Source organism: Malus sylvestris, chromosome 8 (genome assembly GCF_916048215.2).
Source record: "Malus sylvestris chromosome 8, drMalSylv7.2, whole genome shotgun sequence".
Taxonomy (NCBI): Eukaryota; Viridiplantae; Streptophyta; class Magnoliopsida; order Rosales; family Rosaceae; genus Malus; species Malus sylvestris.
This window is the reverse complement of record NC_062267.1, coordinates 5,910,272-5,932,143: the sequence shown is the minus strand read 5'-3', so window position 1 is coordinate 5,932,143 and position 21,872 is coordinate 5,910,272. Positions and strand designations below refer to the sequence as shown.

The following is a 21,872-nucleotide window of genomic DNA, read 5'->3' as shown; positions in this document are numbered from 1 at the left end:
CACAAATCGGATTCTGTGAACCCAACAGAGGGCAATACCCTCACAAACATAACAACACTCTCTTTCTCTGGGGGACTCCCCCTCACCCTTGTAATCCATACACACAGTTAGAGAGAAATACAATCAATATCAGTGTTGACGTAGCCCAAACATTGGGGTGAACCACGATATATCTTGTATTCTTTACATTTCTTGCAGATCCACGGTCGAATTTACGTTGTTCCAAGACCTCCGATTTTGTGCATCAACATTTGGCGCCATCTGTGGGAAACGACACGAAAAGCTGTGTCGATTCTCTTTTATTTTTCATCTCACCACCGTGAGACCTCACCACAACCTCTACCGTGAATCTGTAGAAACCAGTAAAACTATCTCTCTTTCTCATACAAACAAATAAACCAAATCACCACCACCATGCAAACTCCATTCACCACCATGCAGACTCCCTTCACTAGTACTACCATAGATGAAGATTTTCAGGATGAGGACTCCATTTTCCCACCCGTCCCCTCAACGGGAGTTGGGAAGGAGAGAGGCAGAACTTTGGAGATCAAGCTGGTAAGTATGGGAGTCCAAGTTTTTCAGATAATAAGGGTGAAAACAAAACCAGCAAAGCTTCCAATATGTATCAAAACGAAGCTGCGGATCCATGCAACCTCAGTTCATCAATCTACTATGGCGGCCAAGAAAATTATAGTCCAAGAACTGGGACCACTGAATCCCATTAGCAGCATATTTCTAAGAAAGATGGCAGTGAAGACGATGCAAATGGGAATAATGCAAACAGTGCTTCAAGAGGAAGCTGGTGGCAAAGTCCACTTTATTACTAATTGTTTGCTCCGGCCACCAATTAGCAGCTGAGCTGCTGTAACGGTAGAACCAACGACGAAGGTGAAGACGTTGCTTGAGACAGAGAAGAAAAAAGAGGAGGCTAGAGCCCTGAATGCTCAGCTTCATGCTGCTGTTTCTGTTGCTGGGGTGGCTTCTGCCATAGCAGCCATGGCTGCCGCCACTGTCGCCTTATCTGGGTCGGGGAAAGATGAACATATGACGAAGACTGATATGGCTGTGGCCTCTGCTGCCATTTTGGTTGTTACCCAGTGTGTGAAGGCGGTTGAGGCCATAGAGGCTGGGGGGAACACCTTGTTACAGTTGTCAACTCTGCCGTGAACATCTGGTCTGCTGGCGATATCATGACCTTAACTGCTGCAGCAGCAACTCGCGGTGCTTCTCTCCGTCGCCATCCCCAAGGACGACTCCACCTCTCTCTACTTCCGACCAACCCCAAACACTCTTCCTCCTCTTCTCGATCTCTGTCTGTGGAGCAAACAGATGCACTTTTGGAAATGGCACTGTTGAAATTGAAGCTTGCGTCATGGATGACAAAAAGAGATGTGGAGCTATTTTTGAGCTAACCATTATTAACCGACCACGATATGTTTGGCATCTGCCAAAAGAGAAAAGAAAAAGATGAGCTCTCAAGTAGGTGTAGTAAGCACCAACAACAGGCAGCTGTCAACCACTCTCACAAAGGAAAAAGAAAACAAACTCACAGATAAGAACATTTTTCCTAACCCTTTTATTATTAGCTTCCACTTTAATTGTTTCTACCACACCTTGTCGGCCATGCTAATATATATATATATATATATAAAAGTACATGCATTATTATTAGCTTCCACTTTAATTATTTCTGTCACACCTTGTTGGCCATGCTAATATATATATATATATATATATAAGTGCATGCAGAGAGTGATGGTGTGTGGTTTCACATGACATGCACAGTAACAGACGAATACAATATGTGATGATTAGGGCACCTAATGAAACTGCTTGCCATTTTATATCCCCATTATGGCTAATATATATATATATATATTTTTTTTCTTTTCTAAAAACCTACATATTTAGGCAATACCTAATATATAATTGATTTATGCAGCATGTCATTTATCAAACAATTGAATAAATCATTTATTCATGATTATATATATACACACACACATTTAGGCAATACCTAATATATTGTTGATTTATGCAACATGTCATTTATCACACAACAGGATAAATCATTTATTCACAAAAGGCACATAATACAATATTTTGCCTTGACAAACTTTGTCAATTTGATTTATTCATTATACGGTCGTACTTATATAGTCATTTATTGTCAGGAATTATTGAGCAACTAGATCCACTGATCAACATTGTTACTGATTAAAGAAGTCTACCAACTTATAGACTGATGAGCCACGTGCTCATGGTAATCTCTTGTCTGGCCGGACACCCACTTGCTCGGACATTTGCTTATTGGGACACCTATGTGCTCGGACCCAACTCGATGACCCTACAGATAGCCCCAACTCGATGACCCTACGTATGGCCCCGACTCAAAGACCCGACTTGCGGACCCAATCCGTGGATCTGACACATAGACCCAATATACGAACTCGACAAGCGGACCCGAGTCATGCCGAGAATCAACTCATACTGAGTGCATGTCAACATAAAGTAGATACTTGCAATAAGGAATACCATGAGCCGAGCCGCCTCACAACGAGCATAGCCTTCAGTCAAGTAAATGCCTCGCCGCGAGCATAGCCTCTAGCCGAGCAGCCTCACAACGAGCATCGCCTCCAGCTGAGCAGTCTCGTAACGTGTGATACCTCTAGCCGAGAATTGCTTTATGTTGAGCATTGCCTTGGGTTGAGTACTAGTTCAAGACATCTAGCCATTTCGGCCCGTACATGGATTAGATTTGAAGTCTCCAACTAAAAGACTCTCTTGACTGAAGTCTTGGGGACTACTGTTGGTACCACACATATTGGGCCTCATTACCTATCCCATATGATTATGTAAAAGGAGGAGCCCCTTATTCTATAAAAGGACCCCTTACTCTCCTCATTAAAGAGGCTAATTCTGAGGCCATGGGAAGGCTCATTATTGAGAAACCTTCAGGGTAGTAACTTGAGATTAACCCAAAAATAAATTTGACATTGATGTCAAATTTGACTCCTAAACACAAAGGCTTCAAATCCAGTCAGCAAATAACATTTTGGTTGGAATGATTTTTATGTCAAATATGCACAGTCATATCTCCATGTAAGATTTGACATCTTCTTTGGAGATGATCTTAAAATACACCATGAATGTTTTCCATCTAGAGAACAATTAACTTCAGATCATTTCGGCATTGAATGAGTGTTTCTAGTGTTGTGCTACTGTGGAAGATGTTAACGCAATGATGTTTTCGATCATTGAGGCTACTCTTTCCATGTCTGCCACAAGTTAATGAGGTTGCTCATCGTCTCGCCTGTTTGGTTGGCCCTCCATTCTGAAGTTGATTGTATTTGGTTAGAAGAACCTCCCACTATAACTTTCGATTTACTTGTGGAGGAAAGCTTCCACTGATTAGCCATGTTCTTTGGTAATACCAGTTATACTCATGTACATTTTTTGCCATAAATGAAAGTTGGAGAATTGTAGTCTCACGAGTGAGTACCTTATATACTCACTTTTTGATTTGGCCTAATCAAAAGATGTCACGCGTTTCTTGCTTTTTAAGCTCAAGAAAAATTAATTATTTTTCAAAACAATAAAATATGTGTTAAAAACTTAAAATGTCCTTGGGCAAAAATAAAAAAGTGAGTATATACTCACTAAGTATTATCTTTGTGTAAATACAACCAAAACCAAATCGTGCCTGTTGTAGGCCTATTTAATTGAGCGATCTAAGGTTTAGAGAGAGAGGGAGGCCGGCCACTTTAGAGATAAGAGAGATTGATTTAATTGTGAGGTGTGTTTGATTCACCCCATTGTGCCTTTATTTATAGTAGTTGGAAGGGTAAATACCTTTCCCTTTATGATTACAACATTTAATAGGTAATCTAATCCTAATAGGAATATATAATACTTTCCCATATTCTCTAGGATTTACACAATCACATTCTTATTCTAAATAGAACTGCAACACTCCCCCTTGAGTGTGTAAATACTCAACAAACCATCGCATCAGATCTTCAGCAGAGAAGGTAGAATAGTTGATGAAGTCATCGGCACAACGGGTCATCGCGAGTCTCAAATTTAATTTGAAGTAAGCATTTGTAAAAACTCACAAAACCTCGCTATGGTAAAACCCAAGGAATGTGGAAAACCCATAGACTAAGGAGAAAAGTAAGAAAATATGCATAATGTCTAAAACAATCATCAAAATGGACGAATGTAGTGAACTCAACGGAGTATGATCATCCCAGAATGGGTGCCTCGTTAAAACCTAGTTAGGTAGCAAAAACCCAGTGGGAAAAATGCTCCTAATCGTAGGGGAAAAGAGTACATTAAGATCATGTGAGTATACTTCTAGATATTCCCCCTGAGTTAGACATAACTTCTTAAATAAGAGAACTACAAGCGATTTAATTATGATAATTTACGCATACCGATTCCTTGGACGACCTTCTGAAATGTAGACTTAGGCAATGACTTGGTGAAGAGATCGGCCAGGTTGTCCTGGGAACGGATTTGCTTGACTTCAATGTTATGATGCTGCTGCTGCTGGTGTGAGTAAAAGAACTTTGGCGCTATGTGCTTGGTGTTGTCTCCCTTGATGTATCCCTTTTTTTACTACTCGATACATGTTGTATTGTCTTCAAAGATCGTTGTAGGAAGGTCAACGACTGATGTAAGACCACTAGTGCTTCGAATAAGTCCTATCACTTCTTTCAGCCAAAGCATTCACGCGATGCTTCATGTAGGGCGAAAATCTCAGCATGGTTAGGCGAAGTCGCAACTAGCGTTTGCTTGGTAGACCTCCAAGAAATAGCGATGTTTCCAACGGTAAAGACATAACCCGTTTGAGAACGTGCTCTATGTGGGTCAGACAGATATCTAGCATCTGCGTAACCAACAAGGCGAGAATAAATCCTAGATCCATAGGGGGCGGCAACACTAGGAGATTTGTGGGTATAGAACAAGCCCAAATCCGTAGTACCTTGAGGTAGCGGAAAATGTCTTTGACACCATTCCAGTGCCTGCGTGTAGGCGCATTGTTGTATCTAGCCAATAGATTCACAGTGAAGGAGATGTCGGGTCTAATGCACTGAGCCAAGTACAATAAAGCACCAATTGCACTTAGGTAAGGAACTTCGGGTTCCAAAATCTCTTCCTCATCCTCCTTTGGACGGAAGGGATCTCGTTTAGCATCTAGAGTCCGAACGATCATGGGTGTGCTCGAAGACTTAGCTTTATCCTCATTAAAGCGACGTAACACATTTTGGGTGTAGTTTGATTGATGTACTAAGATTCCATCTGAACAATGCTCGATTTCCAGGCCGAGGCAATATCGAGTTTTCCCAAGATCCTTCATCTCAAATTCCGATTTCAAGTATGCAGCAATTTCCTCAAGCTCTTCGGGAGTACCAATGAGGTTCATGTCATCAACATAAATTGCAACAATTGCAAATCCAGAATGTGACTTCTTTATGAACACGTATGGGCATAGTTCATTGTTCACATAGCCCTGACTTGTCAAATATTCACTCAAACGGTTATACCACATCTGCCCGGATTGTTTCAATCCGTAGAGTGACTTTCTCAACCTAATTGAGAGAGTGTTCCGTGGTCTAGAACTATTTGAGCCAGTCAATGGAAGTCCTTCTAGAACTTTCATGTATATTTCCGTATCTAGATCCCCATAGAGATACGCGTTTACCGCGTCCATAAGCTGCATATTCAGTTTTTCGAAAACTACCAAACTGATAAGGTAGCGGAATGTTATAACGTCAATTACGGGGGAATATGTCTCATCGTAATCAATTCTAGGGCATTGAAAAAAGCCTTGCGCTACGAGGCGTGCTTTGTATCACATTATTTCATTCTTCTCATTACGCTTCCTCACGAAAACCCACTTGTAGCCAACAGGCTTCACGCGTGGTAGTGTAGGGACGACAGGTCCAAACACTTTACGTTTCACGAGCGAATCAAGTTCGACCTGGATTGCTTGTTTCCAGTTTGACCAATTGGTTCTACGTCGACATTCATCGACGAAATGTGGTTCAATGTCATCGCTAAGCATGATGTCAGTAACTACTGAGTACGAGAATGCGTCGTCGATGATCATCTCATTCCTATTCCAAACCTCATCCAATACTGTGTAATGGATCGAAATCTCCCGATTCTCGGGAGGCCGGCATGTTTCATCTGAAACATCACCTTAATCTAGAATAACCTCATGCGTTGGAACGGATGAGTCAGCGATTGTCGGATTCAAACTAGGGTCACTAGTTGGTGCCATTTTCCTCTTCCGGGGTTGTAAATCCTTTGAACCAGAGGGTCTGCCACGCTTCAGGGTCAGAGCGGATGATTGGCTAGCCGCCAATGTACCATGCCGTGTGGAGGGTGCGGCCTCCCCACCTTCGGGGACGGCTCGGCCTTCCCAGACGGGTTGTTGATGTACACGGGGTACATTTATCCTTGTAGGTGTGTTTGCAGCGGGTATATGTGATCTTGTCAACTTTGCTAGATCATTAAAAGCATCCGGCATGCTTTGAGCAATGCTTTGAAGATCTATAATTCGTCGCACCTCAGTTTTAGACTGGGCAATGCGAGGATCTAAATGAGACATATTGGGAGCATACCACGATAATTCGCGACGTTCTACAGGAACGTTAGCATGCTTATCTCCCCCTAACGACGGGAAGGCTATCTCATCAAAGTGACAATCTGCAAAACGTGCGGTAAAGAGATCTCCTGTCAAGGGTTCTAAATATCGAACAATTGATGGCGAATCATAATCGACATAGATTCCTATTTTTCTCTAAGGACCCATTTTGGTACGTAGCAGCGGCGCTATTGGCACATAAATGGCACACCCAAACACCCGTAGATGCGAGACGTCAGGCTCGTATCCAGTGACCAACTGTAACGGTGAATGTGGTTGGGTAGTGATGGGCCTCAGTCGGACCAACATAGCTGCATGCAATATTGCATAGCCCCAGGCAGATACCAGCAGTTTGGTTCTCATAACCAAAGGCTGAGCTATCAATTGAAGGCGCTTTATGAAAGCTTCTGCCAGGCCGTTTGGGTGTGAACATGGGGCACATGATGTTCTACATTAATCCCTACTGACATGCAATAATCGTCAAAAGTCTGTGACGTAAACTCTCCAGCATTATCCAGTCAAATCGACTTAATCGGATAATCAGGGTGGTGAGCCTTTAGCTTAATGATTTGAGCTAGGAGTTTAGCAAACGCGACATTGTGTGTGGACAATAAGCAAACATGTGACCATCTTGTCGATGCATCAACCAACACCATAAAGTATCTAAATGGTCCGCATGTTGGTTGGATAGGACCACAAATGTCCCATTGAATCCTTTGAAGAAATTTAGAAGGGTCTTGATTAATCTTTGTATGGGAGGGTTGAGTATTCAACTTCTCTAAAGAACACGTTATGCATGGCGGGACTCCAACGTGTGGATGTAACTTATGCCCGTGTGAAGATTTGAGGATACAGCGCATCATGTCACGTCCATGATGTCCCAAGCGGTCATGCCAAAGCAACAAAGTGTCCTGGAACTCAGGCATAGAGTTGGCCACACTGTGGGCCTCTATGCTGCGAATGGTTGTGATGTACAACCCACTCGGCAGACGTTCCAACTTCTCGTGAATATGCTTCTGGCCATATTCGTATGAAGTGATACAAAGAAATTCAGAACCATGATCTTCAGTGGTTTCAAGATGATATTTATTATCTCGAATATCTCTAAAACTCAGCAACATTCTTCCGGAACGTGGAGAATAGAGTGCCTCCTTAATGGTCAAGATTGTACCATTAGACAACATGATACGTGCCTTTCCGTATCCTTCAATCAGGTTGGATGAGCCTGAGAAAGTTGTCAAATGAGCTTTCTCTTGGGTATGAAGTTAGTAAAATAGTGTCGTTCATGCAAAATGGTGTGCGTAGTTGCACTATCTGCCAGACAACTAACTTCCCCACTAGACATACCTAGAAATAAATTGATTGAATTGGTCACATGCAAAAATATAAGTCCATTCATTCAATTAAGTAATTCGAGAAAATAATATCTATTCCAATAACAATCCATAATTCAAAACAAACCAAAACCAAACAAATGATTCCAAATACATAGAAAAATTATTCAAAATTAAACCATAAACCTAGCAAAATAGGGGGTAGGGGCCGGCCACTCCTAGTGGGTTTGGCCACTAGGGGCTAATGCCCTAAAACATGTCTAATTTAGTCTTCCATAGGTGTTGATGCCTCCTGGAAGTCTGATATCTCCATTGATGTGGTTGCATCGTCCGGATGATCCACATGTGCAAAGTTAGACTCACGATGGGAATGATCCTTGGCAATAGCCTCAGGGGAAGCTCGGCATACGCGTGACCAATGATCTTTTGATCCACAACGATAACACATATCCAGTTCAGTAGAAGCGACCTGAACGGGAGCTTTGCCCTTGTTCTTGAAGTTTGGGACCTTAGGTGCGAGTGGTGAACGCTGCTGGGTCGCAATTCTTCCCTTAGGTGCGGCACTATGTTGACCTTGGGCCCGTGGTTAGGCTTGCCACCCATTTCCACGGCCACGACAGTTCTTTCGTCGTTTATGGCTGCTAAAATTGGTCGCATATGCTTCAGGCGCAGCGTTTGAGCCAGTGGGTCGAGCTTAATTATTCCTCATCAAAAACTGGTTCTGCTTTTCAGCAAGAAGTAAAACAGAGATCAAATCCAAAAACTTGGTGAATTTATGTGCCCTATATTGTTGCTACAGAACAATATTGGTGGCATGGAAGGTCGAATAAGTCTTTTCCAGGAGATCTGATTCGGTTAGTTTCACTTTGCAGAATTTCAACAAAGAACGGATTCTACAAACTTTAGAGTTGTATTCATTCACGGACTTAAATCTTGGAAGCGAAGATGCTGCCAGTCGTGTCTTGCTTCAGGCAAGTATATGTCTTTCTGGTGATCGAAACGGTCAGCCAGAGCAAGCCAGAGCAAGCCAGATGGTGTGTGGGTCTTCCTCAGCGAGATACTCAGTCTGCAATCCATCATGGATGTGTCTTCGAATGAAGATCATTGCAGTAGCCTTCTGAGCTTCGTCGACAGGTTTGTCGGCAATAGGTGTCTCAATGGTGGCTCTAATACCCTTTGCAGTGAGATGGAGCTTCACTTCTTGAACCCACTTTAGATAGTTTCTTCCAGAGACTTCGAGAGCGGAGAAATCAAGCTTGTTCAAGTTCGACATGTCCCTAAAACAGAGGGAAAACGTGATTAGTCATATGGTAAGCCATAGACATATATCGTAGAACATACAGGTTCTATAGACATGTATTAGTTTAATTTATGCATGAAAACTTCAGGTTTCATGTGGTATGTTTTGAATGAAAACTTCAGGTTTCAAATGCACTAATTTTGAAACTACAGGTTCAAATTAGTTTTATGAATGATTAGTTCATAATGAGAGGTTCCTGCAAGAAACACAGAATGCAATATACTAACTAAGTGTAACGGATTTGAGTTGGCTTCGGGAACTCAAATGTGAGAGCTTCGGTACTACGAAAGTATGTGACGGTTCAAAGTATAAAAATAAATTATTGAATCGTTAATGTCCAAAAGTGATCTTTAGGTCAATAATTTTGGATTCATTATCAGATTAGTGGACTGCAGGTCACTTTTAATTAATTCAATAAATCAGGCCATACATGGTCGATTGTAGAAGCAAATAATATTAACATACTAGTTAAATTATTTAAAATGCTAAAATAATAGCTTGTGGGTGGAAAATGCCCCAAAATAATTTGGGCATGGGTGCCGTGGGTAAGGGAAGGCACAGGGTGCCTTGAGTAAAAATGGCAGGGCCTAACAGGGCCTAGGGTATGGCTGCAGGCCACGAGAGGGACAAAACCCCCAGCCGTAGCTGGTTTAGGTGTTTTGGTCTAAAGGGTCATGGGGGCAAGCCCAAGGCTTGCGGGTTGGTCACGCAGGGAGCCTAGCGAAGCTGGGGCCTTGATTTTGTGGCGCAAGAGGCCCAGCCCGAGGGCTAGCTTTGTGTGCCTTGTGTGCATAAGGCGCCCAGCCGAGGGTTGGCAGGTTTTTGATGTAGGCCGAGAGAAGCCATGAGCTGCAGGCCCAGCAAAGAAACCAAAATCAGGCCGAAGATTGTTTTCCTTTTTGGCACAGGGATGGTGCGATGCACCAAATCCCATTCCCTTTTTTTTTTTCAATTCCCTTTAGGTTTTAGGAAAAACCTAATATGCTTCTAATTTAATTTTATACATTGACTCACAAATTCCACATAACAATTTAATTGTGCGATGCATGAAACAAATATATATAGTGACAAATATATGAACATATACAATATATATATCAGAAGGAAAATATAAACATAGGGGGTTCATGCATCATGGGGAATGTTTTCATGCTTCATGGGTCGTTTCAAATATTTTCCTTTATTTTAAGCGTACATGAGCAGCAGAAAACAAATAAGCCTTTGAATGTGGTGGATGATAGCCTCCTCCTATGATGCTTCAGTTCCTCAGCTTCTGGCAAGAGCGTGCTGATAACGTGTTGTAGGCCTATTTAATTGAGCGATCTAAGGTTTAAAGAGAGAGAGGGAGGCCGGCCACTTTAGAGATAAGAGAGATTGATTTAATTGTGAGGTGTGTTTGATTCACCTCATTGTGCCTTTATTTATAGTAATTGGAAGGGTAAATACCTTTCCCTTTATGATTACAACATTTAATAGGTAATCTAATCCTAATATGAATATATAATACTTTCCCATATTCTCTAGGATTTACACAATCAAATTCCTATTATGAATAGAACTGCAACAGTGCCAAATTTATTACCTCGTGCGTGATTGGACATATTTTTTTTTTTTTGGGTTTAGGATTTAGAAAATATGTATAAAAAATACATGGCATTTTTTGGTTGGGAAAATAAAAAGGTGAGTATATAAGGTACTCATCGGTGTGTGAATGTACATATTTTTCCATTCACTGGCCTTGGAAGAGAGTAGAGTTCACATCAGTTAGGATGCAGGGGGCACATGTACAACATGTATAGGATACGATACAGGATCCAGCAAATTTCTGAAAACCAGCTTACGAGTACGACAATTAAAATAATACGAGACTAATCTTGAGAGTGTCTCTAATATTGTAGCTGTATGAAAAACCATAAGAAGAACATAAATCAAGAACATGGAGACTAAAGAAAATAAACGCTAAAGTCGTAACGAAGAGTAAACAAAACAAACCAGCAGGCTAGCACCAAAAGATTGTGTTCATGGCATGTACGCTGTTGAGGGTTTATCATGTGCTGCCGAGAGCATGCGCGTGGTCACTCCTTTCAGCTTTCGGCTTACGGCTTGTGTTCATGGCATGTACGCTGTTGAGGGTTTATCATGTGCTGCCGAGAGCATGCGCGCGGTCACTCCTTTCAGCTTTCGGCTTACGGCTTGTGTTCATGGCATGTGCTGTTGAGGGTTTATCATTAACGCCAAAGTAGACTCTCATTATGTGTAATAACCTGCAGGTTATCACCAAAAGATGCAGAGTATTGATTTAGAGTGTATGGGTCAATTACATCCACAAACTTGTAAAGCATGCCATTGACTAGCTTCTCTTCTTTTCTTTCACACTTGATCAACTCCATTCCGCCTCCGCTAGTACTGCTGCATACAACTATACTCTTTTCCGTGATGAAGATTCGTTGAAAACATATCACATAGGAGTAGGGGAGATTGTCATTATTAATCTTCAACCTATAGAGCTTAGCCCAAGAGTCACTCACATCATATTCTTTCAAGACCCATACATTAACATGGCCATCGTGATCGTTCATTATCTCAGAATACGATACACAAACATCCTCCAACAACAGTCACATAAAACGGACCCCTTAAACGAAATGTATTTAACATGTCAAAAGAACCCAATGGTACTACCCGGAACTCTTCAACGAACAATTCAAAAACTAACAGAGCCCAGTTTCATCACCCCCATAATGATGTGAGAAACCCTCGTCAGGGGCCGCGCGCAATCATTTTCCATGAGTTGGCCCTCGACGAGAACATATGGACGTCAACCTCACCACCAAACTTGATTAGAAATTTGTAATCGTCAGTGGCCGAAACGTAACCAAAACCACAAATTCGAAGGCAAACTTACAGACGATGGTAATTTACGTGACAATCCAGACGATGGGTTCCAAAGATAATAGCTTCGTATATACTGATCAAAATTAGAAGGCAAACTTACAGTTAAACAGACCAAACCATTGCACGCCGATAGTAGTCTGACAGGATGTTGCTGGAGTTCTACTGGGAAGGTGAGGTGTCTGACAGAAGAAACATCTCCAAACCGTGACGGCGGGGACGGATCCAAGTCAATGGATTGGGATCCCGAGGAGGAGGGTGTGTTGTAGAGGAGTCTAGCTGTCTAGGTCTTAGGGTTTGATGCTCAGATGCAAATTTGAACTGGGATTTGGCGAACTCTTGATCGGATAATGTCGAAAGCCACCGTTTCGCGACGCACTTGAATCGGAGTAGAGATTGCACGGGCAACCTGGTGAGGATATTCGTTACCATATAATCTTCAGGTAAGCAAAACCAGTCCTCCCCTTAGGGTTAGGGTTTTTTTTGTTTAGAATAAAGTAATGTTATTTATATCATGTTTTTGCACATTTTCATACCATTTTAGGTGACATTTGATGTAGACAGCCATATCATTTGAATTAATCAGATTTTTAAATTTAGTTAATTATTTAATAAATTAATAATTAAGAAAAACTAGTTAATTAAATTATAATTGTGGTATACGAGGAGTCTTTCTCTTTCATTTCCTTGAGTTTTGTAAATTTTTCAAATGGTGTGACTGTTCACATCCGATGTCACCTAAAATAGTATAAAAATATGACATAAAATATAGTATGAATAACATTACTCCTTACAATATGCACAAGAAATGGTTTCGTAAGAGCGAGAATAGTTTTGGTAGGACTTTTCCCTCCTTAGGGTTAGGGGTTTTAATCCCATGGAGCTACGAAAAGAGCCCTAAGTTTCCCCTCGTAAAAACAATGGGCCATTCTTATTGGGCTTGATCCAATATTTAAGAGCCCAGTCACAGCAATCTGTGAAGAGTAAAAATAGTTGTGTTGTGTTGTGTTGTACAAGATAACGAAACTCGAACCAATCACGCGGGACAGAATAGCCTAGGGGCCTAGCGCATTCAAGTACAATAAATCGTGGCGTAGCGTAACACCACCGCGAAAAAGGATAAAACAAATTAAATAATAATCCAAAAGGCAAGGCAATTAGGTTATCTCTCCCATCAAAATGGTTGAATAGTTTTATAAAAAATTATATTTAAATGAACGGTCTTATGTCATACTTATATATATTATTTTTAATCGAAAAAGTTAAACATAACTTTCTAGATAATTTATTAATTTTAAGTTTATATTTTATATTTATTTATTATTTTAATTAAATTATAGTTAGATATTTTCAAATTTAAACGTCTCATAAAAAGAGTTGAAAGAAGAGTTACATTTGGCCAGCCTAATGCCTGGCCAAATAATGACATGATGTGCTCTAAAGAATTATAGACCAATCATTAGTTGAAGATGATTTTTCTAACAAATCAAATCATTTTTTAGCTTTTGAACTTTTAGCTATCTCTATTGAAAATGCCTTATATGATAGTGCTCGACAGTTAGGCTTGGATTGTCCAAGTCAAGAAAATTTTCATTGTGACAGAAATAAGAGTGGTACATCATGTATTTTTATAGGAGTGATGAGAAATTTTATTTTTTAAGTCATTAACTTTTTGACACACATATCTTATAATTTGTATAATAATACATTATGTACTATTTCATATACCGAACACATTGAAAAATCTTTTGTAGAGTGGCTGTCCTTCACGTGTCCCTCCCGATGACCCCGCGGATTTTTGAGTGAAAGTACAAAAGCACCTGACGCCACGTGGCATTCCGCAAAAAGTTGGTTCTTCTTCTTCGCTTTCACCTCTCTTCTTTCTTCTCCCGAATGTCTCCCAATCATTGAAAATTGCCTGAAATATTATCCAGGGTTTCTTTTCTTGGTTTTGCGCTTTTTTTTTTCTTTCTCTTTTATTTTTGTAAATTTTCGTTCGTGGATATTTTTTTTTACCGTTGGAGTTTCTGTGAAGTCGAAGCAAAAGCGCGGCAATTAATGGCGTGCGAGCCTTAATCCCCACTCTGCCCTTGGAATTCCGGTTAATTAATTCGCTTCCTTCACTTGGGGTTCTCTGCGAATTACTCGAATTGTTGATTCAGGTACTCGAATTTTTCCAGTTTTTGATTTCTTTGATTTGATTTCTACTTTGTTTTCTATTTGCTTGGACTCTGAATCGTTGATCTGATTGTTAATTACTGATTATTTGTGATTAATTTTGATATATTTGTTGCGAATAATTTGAGTTGAAGCAATGTGAATAGCTTTGGTTTTGTGAGAATGAGAATTGAAGTTGAATTTTGGAATTTGGGATATCAAGCATTGAATGAGGACGTTTGGATTCTGCTTTTTTAATTCTGAGTTGTCGAAATTTCGAATTGGTAGGCAAATTGACGGATAAGTATTGCAGCAGCTGAGTTGTGTGTGTCCGGAACTTCGGATTACTAGTTGAATTCGGCTTGTGGTGTAATCGGGGTGTCTTGCATTCGCTTTCTTGGGTGATGAGATACTTTGAATATTGTAGATTTTGTGGGTAGAGATGAATCTGGCAGCTCTTTTGACTTCTGCTGGTATTAATATAGCAGTGTGCGTGGTACTCTTTTTGCTATATTCTATATTGAGGAAACAACCGAGCAATGTGAATGTCTACTTTGGACGAATGCTTACGATATCCAAAAGAAGAAGCGATCCTTTCAATTTGGAAAGGTTTGTTCCTTCTGCTAGTTGGCTGGTGAAAGCATGGAGAACGAAAGAAGAAGATTTTTTGACTGTCGGTGGCTTGGATTCAGTTGTTTTTATCAGGATGCTTATTTTTAGGTAATTAAACCCTGCCTAGATCTTTATGGTTTATGCCTGCAGAATAATAATTCTACCTAATACTGTAGCCTAATATTTTGTCCATTCACAGTCTTCGAATCTTTTCCATTGCTGCTGTCATCTGCGTCTTTATAGTGCTTCCGGTGAATTATCATGGGCAAACGAAGGATCACCCGGGAATCCATGATGAATCCTTGGAAGTCTTTACCATCTTGAACGTTCAAGAAGGTTCAAAGTGGTATGAGACATATATTCTTGATTATTAAAACAGTTTCTTAAAAATTGTATCTTTTATGAAAGTGCAGAGCAAGTCCTGTTAATCCGCCTTTTCTTCTGTTTTTTTCTCAATCTTTATGAAGTTTCAATATTGATTTAACTTTTTCTCGTTATATACACCAGGAAACTAGTTTCTAACTGGTCATTTGCTTTCTGTTTTAATTCATGTCAGGCTTTGGACCCATTGTCTCGCATTGTACATTATCACTACTTCAGCTTGTATTCTCCTATACTTTGTAAGGATTTAAAACCCATCTCCTCTTGTACAATATTGTATATATTGTAAAAAGTTCTTGATCTTTGCATTTAGTTCATGCAACTATAAACATCCGAAGACATTCGTTTTGTGTTTTTGTTGTGGATCTTCTGTAGGAATATAATCACGTCACTAGACTGAGGCTGGCATATATTATTGGATCTTCTTCAAATCCAAGTCATTTTACAATTGTTGTTCGTGCTATTCCATGGTCACCGGAAGAATCATATAGTGATTCAGTAAGAAAATTCTTCACAAAATATCATGCATCAAGCTACTTGTCACACCAAATGGTGTATCGATCTGGTAAAGTTCAGAAACTGATGGTATGTATGTGGCTTGAATTATTTCAGCTGTTTCCTGAGCAATCACATTGTTTTATCATTGGCTTATATTGTCATAACTGTTAGCATGAGCTGCACTTAGACCAATATGTGGTTTAAGATAGCCATATAAACTATGTGATGGGTTTCTTTAAGAATTGAATATAGGATCACTGGGTTTTTCCTCCACTCATATGCATCTGTTCAATTATGTCCCATATATTTTTTAATGCAACTTTATGATATATCAAACTTTGCAGACCGATGCAGGGAAGATGTGCAAGATTCTTAAGGATGTTTCTGTGGAACAGAGTCATAGACCAGATCTATTTCATTGTGGTATGTCTGGAGGAGCTACTGATTCTTTTAAGATACTCGCGAACGATTCAGAGAGTGTTAAGGGGAAGTCATCCCTTATCGACAATAGTTTGGGTGGAAGAAAAAAGGTCATGCAAGCTGTGGCCCCAGTTAATTTAATTAGCTCTGGTTTTCATCACGTATTCACACACAACTAGTGATATGTATGGCTTTAATCTTTCGAATCTGATTTGGTTCTTTTAGAATGGTTTTCCGACTATGGAGTTCTTGAAAATTTTGTAAGCAGGGGTTAATTACACTAAAGCCCCCTGACGTTTATCGAGTTTTCACAAAACCCCCTCATGTTTGAGACATTACACTAACATCCCTTGAGGTTTTAATTCACTTACACATAACCCCTTTGAGCCAAATTTTACCTAAGTGTTCCTAGTATCGTCATGTATTCTTGCTTCAGTTGCCCCCAGGTTTTGTTAGACAGTTGGTCAAGTATTATTGTGGTGGTTATAAAACCTTAAGCCGAAAGTTGGACTTGAAATGTTTGGAATAGAATTGTGTTTGGCGTGATTAACTTGTTTAGGCTCCTTTAGTTTTTATTTTGGATTTTTTTTTTCAGTTTTCAGTTTTATATTGGACGTTTCCTTATTTAGTTACTATAGTTTGAATAAAAGAAAAGTAGAAATAAAAGTTGTTGAATGGTTAAGTAATATTTATATCTGTGTGTATGTATGTATTTATGTTAGTTAATATGTATATTTTAAAATAAAAACATACATGCACACAAGTACACATGTCCATCCATTCTTCCCATGATCAGCCCATTTATCTGTAGGAAATTATGAACCTCAATCTGCAGAGTACTAGCTTGTAAACAAAAAATCCCACATGGCAGTGTCAAAGACATGAATCTTGAGTAGTCTCTTCCTGTAATGAGTGACATTTTTGTTTTGTGGTTCTGTTACTTTGACTTTGTTGCCATCATTTAGATATAAGTTGATGTCTATGAGTGAGTGAACTTTTGTGGAAATTTCGATATTATAGCCTAAAATGTATTTGGTCTTACATACAGGTGTGTGCTGCTGCTTTTGTCTTTTTCAAGACTCGCTGTGCTGCTCTTGTTACATCAAAGGTTCTTCATTCTTCAAATCCCATGCATTGGGTGACAGATATGGCCCCGGAACCAAATGATGTGTATTGGTCAAACCTTTGGATACCATATGGACAACTGTGGATCCGAAAGTTAGCTACGCTTCTGGCTACTATTGCCTTTATGCTTGTGTTTCTTATTCCTGTCACATTTGTTCAGGGCATGACTGCACTAAAAAGCCTAGAAAAAAAGTTTCCAGCTTTGAAAGGATTGCTCAAAAAGTAAGTCAATTGACAGACACAGTCTCCTTGTTACCTTAATTTTTTTGTTATGCTGTGTATGATGGATAATAAACATGGACTTTCTGTGTGTACGGGGATAAAGTTTTGCAATGGCTTTGACTCATTTTCATGATTACTTATGCGCATATGCAGGAACTATGTAAGCCAGGTGATAACGGGGTACCTGCCAAGTGTGGTTTTAATTGTGGCTTTTTACATCGTTCCACCTGTCATGATGCTGTTTTCAACAGTGGAGGGGTGGATCTCTCGCAGTCAGAGGAAAAAGAGTGCATGCTTCAAAGTCTTATACTTCACAATCTGGAATGTCTTTTTTGTTAATGTTTTTACCGGCTCTGTTATCAGCCAATTGAGTGTATTTTCTAGTGTGAAAGACATACCTGCGCAACTTGCCAACGCGATTCCAGCACAGGTGATATGCCCTTGATCTTTAAATATGTTTAGAAGATCAATAGTTGTGTTCCAGTTATGCTAGTCCATTTGGACTGTTACATCACTTACGTGTGACCACTGTTTTTCCTTGTCATGTTTGAAACGGGTTACTTTGTAATTGAGATGGGTCAAGTCCACTACTAGTACTCATAGATATTAAATTGTCCATTAGAAATTGTCTACTCATTTTTAGTTCGAATTCCAGATGGTCATAATGGTTAACATAGTGACTTAGAGTTTTGTGAGTGATAATTGTTTCGACTTTCGAGACATTACATCAGTAATGTGATGCTTATGAAAGCTGAAAGCTTTATTATTGATTTTTATTTATGGTTGTGGTCTTGAATTTTCAGGCTAAGTTCTTCATGACTTATGTTTTATCATCTGGTTGGGCAAGCTTGGCATGTGAACTCATGCAAATTTATCCTCTTCTCTGCAACTATTTCCGACGGTTCATATTACGGAAAGGACGGTATAATGACTCACTGTCATTTCCATATCATACAGAAATTCCTAGAGTCCTGCTGTTTGGGTTCATCGGCTTCACCTGTTCTATCTTGGTTCCCCTAATATTGCCATTCTTGTTGGTTTACTTTGTACTTGCTTACTTTATATATCGAAACCAGGTGAGGACTCCTCCTATCTATTGTTCCTTATTTTGTTAGGTATCTTTCGGGGAGAAGAACTACCCTGCAACGGGGATCCCACTGTAGTATCCCCGTTGTAGGTAAGTTCCTCTCTCATTCTGGCCATCATTATTCTCTTTTTCTTTCTTTTTTCTTTTTTTTTGGGGGGCATTCGAATAATTAATCTGTTGCTAAACTTTACGATGCCTATTTCAGATTCTTAATGTGTATATAGCAGAATACGAAAGTGGGGGACAGTACTGGCCTATGATTCACAATACAGTCATAATTTCATTGGTTATCATGCAAATAATTGCCCTCGGTGTCTTTGGATTAAGAAAATCACCAATTGCATCAGGTTTCACTATTCCACTGCTTATCTTCACTATTTTGTTTAACGAGTACTGTCGACAGCAGTTTCATCCATTGTTCAAGAACCAAGTTGCAGAGGTAGTGATTGAAAATGAACTGTATTTGCGCGCGTGCACGTGCGTGTGCATGTATGTGGTATTTGAGACCATGCCTCTCTATCTCCAAAACTTGATGAGGGGATTGTTTGCAGATTCTTATTGATATGGACCAGAAGGATGAGGAAGCGGGGAGGATGGAAGAGGTTTATCAACAGCTGCATACAGCTTACTGCCAGTCCCCATTAACTCCTGATGACTCGTGCAGTTTTGGATGCTCAACTCGCCATGTGGGTGCCATCATTCCGGATCCAGAGAATGTCAAGCCACCAGGTTTGATTCATCCAGTACTCACGAGGGTTCCTGTTCCTGTGCGCGGCATCAGTGATGTAATCGCTTGGTTCTTTGTGCTTTTCTCTTTTCAGGGGAGGAACCCAGCCAAACTAATCCGTCATGGAATGTCACCTTCGACGGTGAGGCAGATCTAAAATGAGCTTTCTTCTAGGACGTAATTGACTTGTTTTTTATGCAAGTTCAAGTTTATGGTGCCGGCTGGAACGAGATTCTTGCATCTTAAGAAGCAGGTTCTCTTCTTGGCCAGAAATACCATCGGAAGCGTTGTACAGATACTGATACATACAAGCAAACATTTTACAAAATTCCGAGCTCCATAGGCCTTCTTTAATTTTGTTTACTGGACTTCCCAATTTATACAGTTTTGAGTGGGGGAAAAATCCCAAAGCAAAGCAACACTATTTTTTGTACACTTGTGATTTGAGCAAAGCAAATAGTTGTGTATATTGTTTGCATCTTAAACTAAATGTATCAAAAACAGTTGAAAAGTTTTACGATATGTTGATGCAAAGTTCGATTATTTCATTCTCCAAGCACATTTTGAATTGCATAGATACTCAACTCATACGACCACGAAAACGGATCAGTTTCTGCAAACGACGCGGATCAAAACTGGTAAAGTATGCACAAATAAAACTGGTTACAAACGTTTAACAAAAAACGTAACTGAAAAACGCTAAACAGACATTGAGTCGTATTAAGATTTCACATCCATGACCAATGAAGAATTGGAATCATCGACACCATCATCTTCTCTTTCCTTGAACAAACCTCTCCACAGCCATAAAACTTGCAGGAACCCGCCATTTGCAACGTGCAGAAGAGACACCCGTGCCTGCATTGGGAGACCAGTAGAGACGAACTTAACAGCAGCCAAAAAGCAGCTTATACCAAGTAAGTGCTTTTCAATCTCATTGGCATTCGCCTCCGACCTGGGAAGCACTTGCTGCAATGTCTCCTTCAAAACATCAGTTAAGAAGCACCCAACAAAGAGACCAAATGGTATCACCAATTCATAGTTTCTGGAGATGGAAAATATGATGTCTGATAAGAAGCTGAGGGTGCCAAAAGTAACAAATGACCATATGAGTGCTTTTTTCCCAAGCAGAAGCAGCTGCTCCAGTGCTGTATCTGCTGCTTTTCTCCATGGGAGCTCCTTCACCGGGGCAGGTACGGCTTCCCACAACTTCTCCTTCACAAAAGTGCTTTTGATTTGCAGCTTCTGCTTATTTTCTTTGTTGGGTTCTCCAAATTGTGCCGTGGATGAAACTGCTTTTACACGACTTGGCGGGAAGCTGGTTCGAAATCGAAATTGGTTCTGCTTAAAGAGATTAATCTGAAATAAACAAGGAAAATTGGAATCAATCATAATTAATTCATCGAAAACCTGTAAATTTCACATTTTTAAGTAATCGGGAATTTGGGAGAGTGAGAGAGTGGTACCGAAAATTTGGGGGTTGCGGACGGCGGCGACAGAATGGACGCCGGAATCGCCATTGATGGTGTCTGGTTGGTCCTGTTTTATCTCCTGAGTTTTCTCCTCATTTTCTAGGGTTCATCAGCTGATGACAAGTTTGGGGATTCCAATTTCCCAATGTTCTTAACCTAAATTGGGCTCAACACAAATATACTGGGCCTTATCTAAAATATTATTATGGGCCTTATTCTGAGTCACACAGCTTGTTTTAGGTGGGAAACAATTTTGTCCATAAACGCTTTTGTTAGAAGTTTTTATTCGAAAAATGTTTGAAACTTTTGTATGAAAGCTTCAAAGTGTTTTCTGAAGAAGCATATGCTACGTGCTTCTCCTGTTATTGCTTCTACTACCCGCAAACATTTTCAAGTTTATTTTCTCAAACGTAGTTAGAAGTATCTTAATTGCCAGAAGCCGTTTTTAACATTTTAAAAGCAAACCCAAATATTGCTACATGCAGACTAGAGGTTGCCATGTTCCCCTAGCCTCCATGGGCTCTATGTAATTGGTTTATAAAATTCTAAAATTCATGTAAAATTATATTAGAAAGGGGATATTGGCACTTCAAAAAAATCATTATGTACTCTTTATAAATGTATCTTTGTATCTAAATATACAAAAAAAATTATTAAGCTAACTTTTGAAAAATAAAATTGCACAATAACTTTTTTGGGGTGCCCCAAAATTCTTAATGCCAACTCAATAATATAGATCAACGGTATACAAGGGCAGACGACTGTTACTAGTACAAATCAATTTTGTGTGCGTACAATTGAAAGACAAATAAAATTATACGAAATATTAAGAGTAATATTAAGGAGATCAAATTAGTGCACTCAATGATATGTTATTGGACGAATAGATCTTCAATAGGCATGTGTTATTTTTAATGAGGATCCTCTGTTTTTTTTTTTTCTTGTGTATGGAAGTGGATAAAAGATATAGAATCAATTATAGCCATG

At 39.7% G+C, this 21,872-nt stretch overlaps 2 protein-coding genes and 1 pseudogene across 4 annotated transcripts; 1 reads left to right on the top strand and 2 right to left on the bottom strand.

The window, feature by feature from the left end:
- Positions 1 to 12,052: 12,052 nt before the first annotated feature.
- LOC126632645 (F-box/kelch-repeat protein At3g23880-like) lies at positions 12,053 to 14,092 on the bottom strand (annotated as a pseudogene).
- LOC126632341 (CSC1-like protein RXW8) lies at positions 14,033 to 19,956 on the top strand. Of its 3 annotated transcripts, none has more exons than XM_050302716.1 (12): positions 14,034 to 14,346; positions 14,630 to 14,661; positions 14,697 to 15,061; positions 15,153 to 15,299; positions 15,510 to 15,573; positions 15,710 to 15,919; positions 16,177 to 16,362; positions 17,301 to 17,599; positions 17,753 to 18,029; positions 18,403 to 18,675; positions 18,892 to 19,125; positions 19,238 to 19,956. In XM_050302716.1, exons 3-12 carry the CDS (start codon positions 14,784 to 14,786, stop codon positions 19,568 to 19,570), a joined length of 2,301 nt encoding a protein of 766 aa, XP_050158673.1. In that variant the 5' UTR covers positions 14,034 to 14,346; positions 14,630 to 14,661; positions 14,697 to 14,783; the 3' UTR covers positions 19,571 to 19,956. The 3 variants fall into 3 exon arrangements, with proteins under 3 accessions (XP_050158675.1, XP_050158673.1, XP_050158674.1); XM_050302717.1 differs by having other exon boundaries at positions 14,035 to 14,346; positions 14,630 to 15,061; positions 19,238 to 19,415; positions 19,508 to 19,956; XM_050302718.1 differs by lacking the exon at positions 15,153 to 15,299 and having other exon boundaries at positions 14,033 to 14,346; positions 14,630 to 15,061.
- An 84-nt stretch (positions 19,957 to 20,040) lies between these two features.
- On the bottom strand, positions 20,041 to 21,047 carry LOC126632342 (uncharacterized). The gene is made up of 2 exons (XM_050302719.1): positions 20,880 to 21,047; positions 20,041 to 20,772 (listed from the first exon to the last, which is right to left on the bottom strand). Exons 1-2 carry the CDS (start codon positions 20,931 to 20,933, stop codon positions 20,134 to 20,136), a joined length of 693 nt encoding a protein of 230 aa, XP_050158676.1. The 5' UTR covers positions 20,934 to 21,047; the 3' UTR covers positions 20,041 to 20,133.
- Between the last annotated feature and the right edge of the window lie 825 nt (positions 21,048 to 21,872).